Here is an 8025-nt window from a genome sequence, read left to right on the forward strand (position 1 = left end):
TAGAACTCCCTTGCGCTGGTGTGATCTGACAGTCATTCCTGGTTGGTTTCCAGTGAGCGGGGCTGTCTGGCCGGCGTAACCAACGCTTGCTGTGGGTGAGTCACGGAACTTCCTGGCTCTCCATTGGTGCGGCACGCAATAAGACATCAGCAATTTGGCGCTCCCAAAAGGGGAAGACCCACCACGCAATAAGACACAAGGCAATTTCGGACCCAGTACTCAAAGCGGACCGCTCGAAAGAGGGTTCTGAGGAAAAGTCCTCTTTGCAGTGTCGTAAGCAGGTGACCTCCCCGGGAGTGCCGGTTGTGTTAAAGTCTAGGTTGTTTGAGAGGGCGCACCGTGGTTGACGCACAGTTGAGGCCGTGGACACCCCGGTTAGGTGCTTGGAGCGACGGAAAGATTGTCCCCGACACTGGCTCCAGCTAGTGTGATTTCAGGTCACCCCAAGCAAGCTAAATTAAGGTAAAGAAAGGTCATCCCCTTAGTATAAGCCACCAGAATATTATATATTCTCCCGTGACATGTAAGAGTGTCCACCCCGTTTCTAAAGAAAACCACACATAGTCGGCTCAAGCCCTCTTAGTTCCAGTAACTCTTTCTGTGCTACTGTTTACTCTGTTTTAACAGACCCACTAATTCCTATGGTCTAATCTCCCTTTAAGTTTTTTTTTCTTTCTATTCTTCTGTTAGTTCTCTCTGCCTTGTGTGAACTGTGCCTACCAGGTCACCCAGAGACGAAGCCTACAGAGACACCAAAGGAGAGCTGAATAACAGACTGACAGCCGAGCCGGTAGCACCAACAGTGACCTACTAGGCTCCGGCCCTGTCAAATCTTTATTTAGGCCCTGCGCTGACCTAAACAATTTGTCCTTACCTAACTGTCTGCCACAGTTAGTCAAAGTACCGTAAACGGCATCGCCCGTATTAAGGGTATAAGCGCATAAATTGTAGAACAAATTTGCATTTGGTCTGTAAGTGCGTGTGTGTGTTGTGCTCCTCTCGCCCGCAGTGAACCAGTATGTCCCGGTCTCCCAGCCCAGCAGCCCACTGGGACAGCCTCGAGACATGGCTGAATGCCATGACAGCCACCGTCCTGCCCAGGGATACCGGCGACTCCGAGCCCCGGGATCAGGCGCAGCTGGACACCGACCTGGACTCGCTGATGAGGCATGACCCAACCCAGAGCTACAACCACAAAGAGTGGGCCCGAATCATGGGAAACCTGGCCCATACGCTCGTCGCACAAGCCCGCCTCCACGAAAGACACGCCATCAACCTGGAACAGGAGACGGCAACTCTGCGGCTCCAAGCGGAGGAGGCCCGGCGCGACCAAGCAAAGACCCAAAGTCGGCTAGACCAGCTACTACTCGAGAACGAGGAGCAGGACGAGGAGGAAACTGACTCAGAGCCACGAAAGGAAGTAGAGGAACTTCAAACTGCTCTGGAAAACCTTCGTCTAGACACCGACCAAAAGGAACTAAAAGAAAGAAAAGCCAGAGAGACACTCACCGAAAAACTGCAGCAAGGTGAAGCTCTCCTTGAGAGAGCAAACAATGAACTAAAAGAAAGAGACGCCAAAGCCAAAGCCTGTGAGAAACACTTGAAGGCGGCCAGAGCTGAAATAAATGAACTTATCCAGCAAAAAGAACTTTATAAAGATGAGCTCGACGCTGTCCACCGTGAGTTAAAACACTCCTATAAACTCCAAAGTGACCCGGAAAGAGGGACACACACTACCAAGTTTTCCCCGACCGGTCAGTCTGCACACTTCAGCCAAGAACACAGAACTGTGAAGGGAAGCGAACGGCCACCGTCCCAGATATCGACGGACAGTCTACAAGAGCCCTTGCCCTCAGGAAAAGGAGGGGCACCCCAGACAGCCCTTGCCACTTATCACGGCATGGCCTTTAAGGAACTTGACAAGTTGGCCCGGAACATTCCTACCTTCACCCCAAACCCTGCCGGAGGCCATGATGTGCATGCCTACTTGAAAGACATTGACTTCCACTTATACACTGTTCCCCACGTCACCCCGTGGGACAGATTATACCTGCTTCGAATTACGTCTAGTCGGGACGTACGCAGTTTTCTGGATCGCCAACCAGATTCAGTTAAGGCGGACTATCAGCAACTGCGACAGGCATTCATCAGGGAATTCTCTGATCCAGACACTGATCAAGGACTCATCACCGCGATGAGCCTCAAGCAGGCACGTTTAGAAACTCCGCAGGCTTTTTACACTCGCATCAGACAGGCCTACTTTGGGTCAAGGAATGATCCCGGGATGGAAGAGGACTTTAACTTCCGAACTTTGTTCCTCCGAAACCTGCATCCCACAGTGAGCCATCACTTAGGAGTCCTGGCCTGCCCTCGCACAATGAGTACCCAGCAACTGCGAGATTTAGCCCACAAAGCGTTTATCAAGCAGAAAATTGCTTCTGAAAAGACTGTCAAAACTCCCTCTATCTGCCCTATCACTAATCAGCACTCAGAGCTGGCACTAGAGGGCACCCAACAACACCACACTAACAGACTTTCTAATAACGAGTCAAGACCGTTTCAAGCCAGCAGAGGGCAACGCAACCGTGAGGGTGCTCGTCCTAAGCACCAGAGCGGGCGCTCTGAAAGATCATACGGCACCCCACGGCCCCCCCACAATCAAAAGGGGGGGGCCACGTGGGAAACCAGCCGACGGCCCAGACAGAGCCGAACTCCAGCGACAAGAACGCCTAGTCCAGACAGCCCGCACCGAACTCCCTCTCGGCAGGCCTCACGCAGGTCCAAGTCCAAATCCGAACCTGCTGCAAAAGAAACAAGTGAGTCCACGTCAGAGACCGCAGAGATCCTGAAGATTCTACAAGGGCTTCTTCACAAGAAAACCGACAAAGGGGACAAGCCAGACTCCTCGTGACTAAGGGTAAGGAGTAACACCCTTCCTGATAGCCCTCCTACTGAACCAAGCACCACGAACACTGTTCTCCTGACACAGACCACAGAACCAGCTGTCACAACACCAAGGGACAATGACACCCACTCGCTGCTATTGTCAACCGCACATCCAGATGCGGACAACCAAACCCATCACACCAGTGAGCAAACCCCTGAGATACCAGAAAGTGCAGTTTTGGTTGTGTGTCTCCGCAACGAAGCCCAAGATACCGACCCTAACTGTTTGTCTATCACCACACAAGCCCCGACACTAAAACTCCTGGGGAACCTGGTCGAAAAAGGACTAGCACGCAAACTTTATCTTTCTATCACAGTGGAAAATGTGGTGAAGCTCGAAGCTCTGGTCGACACCGGATCGGACCTCACTTTGATATCAGCCGAACTCTTTGAAAGACTCAGATTTGAAGCTAACAGACAGAACAGAACTCTAAAATCTCAGAATTGTGAGCTGAATGTGCGATCTTACAGCCAAACTGACATTCGGCTTGAACGAATAGCTCCAATTCACTTAACACTTGGTCCCATGGGTTTATTACACCCTGTGTACATTTCACCAATGGACACGTACCCCCTCCTCATCGGCAAAGATCTACTAGATCGCTTCGAGCCCCTGCTGGATTTCAGACAACTGAAAATCTGGGCTCAAGTGCGAGAACCCCTCCCCTGTCAGCCACCCAGGTCAACTGAGCCAGACTGTCAGGTCACAGAGGTCACGGGAACTTTCGCCGCCAGCCAGGGAGACACAGACTCAGCACCTGACCGAGATTCAAGTTCGTTACTCTGCACTTTTCAACTCACCAAAGACTCTGAGTCCTTCTGCCCCAAGGTCAACACCGAACTACAGCTGAATGGTATAACCACCACAGACATTGTTCTCGCTCTATGGGCCGACAATTGCGCTGTCAGCTTGTCACTTTTCAACGAGCTAAGTAAAGTCACGCCAGACCTTCCTTCTGCCAGCAAACGCACACGTTTCCCTTTGAACTCATGCCCCTCAAACCTGGTGACTGCAAAAGGTATCTGTGCTTTGAACTTGAACTGGAACAATCGGTGCCTAACTCATTACTTCCTGATCATTACGGATCTGCCCCACGATGTCTACATTGGAGCTGACATTCTGATTCGCCTCCAGGCTCATGTGGATTTTATTAACGAGGTACTGTGGGCCCCACTGACTTTACAAACAGCTGTTGTTCCGACACACACTGACAATCTCCTGTCAGGCCAAACCATCCCAGAGCTTTGCACCCTAATCAGCGAACAGGCAACTGTAGTACCTGCTTACACCAAAGGGGTCGCTGTTCGATTGAACATACGGCGTGGCCAAATCCTAAACCACACACTGGGTTTCTTTCAACCTTCGCCCGAATGCCTTGAACTTGGACTCACACTTGAGGCCACACCCCTCACTGAAGTGTCATCTCGGGCCATCTACATCCTTTTCAACAACTGCATTGCAGTGGACATCACAATTCCAAAAGCCTATCGGCTAGGATGGCTAGTAAGCCATGACTTTCCTGATTTTGAACCTACTTTACCTGTCATTGGGCCAATTCCGGTTTCAATGATACCCGAAGGGTGCATAGACGACACACTGCGCACAGCACCTTTCAAGATCATCTCCATCGCCTCTGTCATGCCGATGGACAAAGATCAAGTCTCCAGAACGGAACTGACGGAGGACAAACACCTTGCCGTCTACACAGTTTCCAAACAACTTACCTGCGAGACTGATGCAACTCCTGCACCTGCGCCTGCAAACACAACAGGCGATTCACCCACAGAGGAGCCATATCCAGGTTTTGAGTCCCAAGTTCAGCAAATTCTAAAAGACGCCGATGCAATCACAGAGGATGAAGATCTACAAAGACTAAGACAAGTCCTTTACAAATTCAAAGCGTCATTTGCCAAAGACTCTCTAGATTGTGGTCTCACCCACCTTCACACCGTGCGCATTCCAACGCCCCCTGAGGCTCCTCCCACCTTCGTCAGGCAGTACAAGATCCCCATCGCATCACACGAACCGGTGCAAGAAATCATTGACTCTATGCTTGAAAAAGGTGTAATTCGCCCATGCAATAGCACCTATTCTGCTCCTATCTGGCCGGTAATCAAACCAAACGGCAAGTGGCGACCCACCATCGACTACCGAAAACTGAATCAACAGGTGCCTCTGTCAAGATGGCCCATGACCCAGCTAGAGCAAGAAATACCCCGAATCAGGGGAGCCACAATCTTCTCCACACTTGACGTGGCCTCAGGGTTTTGGACCATACCTGTGCATCCAGATGATCAGCACAAGCTTGCTTTCACGTTCGGTAACAGACAATTCACTTTCACCAGGTGCCCATTCGGCTATGCTAACTCACCTGCCGAATTTAACATCTTCCTGAACAAAGCATGCCCCGATGCAAGGATGAGAGGCAACCTCATCTATGTGGACGACGTGCTGATGAAAAGCACGACAGTAACCGATCACCTGAAAGAAATAGACTATGTTTTGAACCAATTATCAGCTGCGGGAGCCAAGATTGCCCTCCACAAAGGACAATGGTGTCGAACCAAGGTCAACTACGTGGGACTACTGATCGGGTCACAGGGCATCGAACCACAGTCCAGCCGCATTCAAGCTGTTCAAAACATCAAACCACCCACCAACCTCTCAGAACTGCGAAGTTTCCTGGGGGTGTGCAACTACTCACGGCAGTTCATCGAAAGCTATTCAGACATTGCAAAGCCTCTGACTGCCCTGCTGAAAAAAGACTGCCCGTTTGTCTGGACAGCCGTCCAGGACAATGCCATGACTGAGCTGAAACGTCACCTGTGCACAGCTCCATGTCTGGCTTACCCTGACCCACAAAGAGAATTCTACTTAGAAGCCGGATTCTCCAACCACTGTCTCAGCGCTGGCCTGTACCAACGACACGATCAAGACAAAAGAGTTGTAGCATATGCCAGCAAGACACTCCTTCCACCAGAGACTAAATTCTCAGACTGTGAAAAAGCGCTGCTTTGCACTGTATGGGCCATACAACGGTTCTCCAACTACATTGGAGCTCAGAAAGTTATCATTGAGACTTGTCACCAGCCTGTCATGTTCCTCAACAGCCAACGCATCCGCGATGGCGTGGTCACCAATTCCCGCATCGCCACGTGGTTGATGGCCCTCCAAGGGCGCAATGTTGAGGCAAGATATGCCCAGAACCACAAGTCAGCGCTAGGCAACGGCCTGGCTGCCTGCCAGAACTGCTCTGATAACGCACCACCTGTGACAGCTAATGTGGAAGAACCACAACCACAGACGTGTCACAGATACTTCGAAGACAACACGTGCCAAGGTATGCCCACAGCTTACGTCGATGGATGTTCCTACAACCAAGAGGGCATCCGCCTAGCTGGCGCGGGTGTGTTATGGGTAAATGACTTCCCTTGCCCACCTCAACACTTCAAGCTGGGGCCTCAGTCATCACAATATGCTGAGGTGGCAGCCATTCTCATAACTATGCAAATCTCAGCGACCCACAACATCAAAGAACTCCTGATCTGCACAGACTCGAACTATGCCAGACTAAGTTTCACATGCCACCTCCCAGGGTGGAAACAAAATGGCTTTAAGACTTCGAACGGTAAGCCTGTCAAACACCAACACTTGTTTCAGGCATGCGATGACCTAACTAGACAACACGACATGATCGTCTACTGGAAAAAGGTGAAAGGCCACTCCAAGCAACCAGGCCTTGATAAGGACATGAACGACCAAACTGATGCCCTTGCCAAGACTGGCGCACTGCACGGTAACCCATGGTCACCTCCAGCCCAACCACCGGCTTTTGATGTGGCAGCACTAACCCGCAGCAAACGTACCTTTCCTGCCGCACTGCCCGCCTCTCAGCCTCTCACTCTGACCCCGCAGATCTCAAACAACGACATAGCGGACATGCAAGCCACTGACATGTCCATAAAGACTTTCCTAAACCACCTATCTGACCCCTCCAACCACCCACTCACACAGTCTGATCTCACTGACAACCCGTGCCTCAGACGACTGCACGACATCAAGCACATGCTGCGTGTGATTAACGACATTCTGTGGTATACACCTGATGACACCACCACGCCACGGCTGGTGGTCCCTCAGTGTCTAAGGGGGGTGATGTTAATATACGCCCACGACGCGCCATGTGCTGGACATCATGGCACCAGAGCCACCTATAAGACACTGAAGCAAGTGGCATATTGGCCCCGCATGCAAGAGCACGTAGCGGAATATGTCAAAGAATGCCTAATTTGCTGCCAGTTCCAACCTGCAAATCCGAACCACAGAGCTCCGCTGCAACGCAGAAGGGTCACCTTCCCATGGTCAAACCTCCAAATCGACTGGGTAGGGCCTCTGCCAAGGTCAACGAGGGGCAACAAGTACTTCCTCACAGTCGTGTGCCAGTTCACAAAATGGGTAGAGTGTCTTCCAGCACCCAACGACACCGCTCAGACCACGGCATACCTCCTGATGAATCACATCTTCTCCAGATTCGGATTGCCAATGAGTGTCAACTCAGACAGAGGTACTCACTTCACAGCTGAGATTATGCAGCAGATCTGGAAACTCCTGGGGGTCCAAGCTCAACTACACGTGAGTTTTCACCCGATTTCATCTGGCCAAGTCGAACGTTCGAATCGGACTGTGGTCAGCATGCTGAGAAAGTATGTGGCTGCCAACCAGAAAGACTGGGACGTGAAACTCCCGCTGGTGTTAATGGCTCTCAGGGCCACCCCACAGGACTCAACTCAGGTGTCTCCCTTCGAACTAATGACTGGACGACAGATGACACTTCCACTGCACCTGCTGTATCAGCCAGGAGACTCCGGTCTCATCACAGCCTGCACCACTCACCAGTACCTCGATGAGCTGCACCGGCACCTGAAAGCAACCTTCGCTTTCGCCCAACAACAGCTTCAAAAGAGCGCCGAGGGCCAGAAAGCATACTATGACCGGAAAGCGTCACACCAGGAACTAGCCGTGGGTGACAGAGTCTGGTATTACAGCTTCGCGCAGCCACCACGCACAGCCTCCCATCG

The 8025-nt window shown here is 51.5% G+C and overlaps 1 protein-coding gene across 1 annotated transcript; it reads left to right on the forward strand.

Annotated features, from left to right (window-relative positions):
* Positions 1-1018: 1018 nt before the first annotated feature.
* Positions 1019-2911, forward strand: LOC130085443 (uncharacterized). Its single transcript, XM_056251204.1, has one exon. It carries the CDS (start codon positions 1019-1021, stop codon positions 2909-2911), a length of 1893 nt encoding a protein of 630 aa, XP_056107179.1.
* Positions 2912-8025: the final 5114 nt, after the last annotated feature.

The sequence above is a fragment of the Rhinichthys klamathensis genome, unplaced genomic scaffold, assembly GCF_029890125.1.
Source record: "Rhinichthys klamathensis goyatoka isolate OS25496 unplaced genomic scaffold, OSU_Roscu_1.1 h1tg000079l_1, whole genome shotgun sequence".
NCBI lineage: Eukaryota > Metazoa > Chordata > Actinopteri > Cypriniformes > Leuciscidae > Rhinichthys > Rhinichthys klamathensis.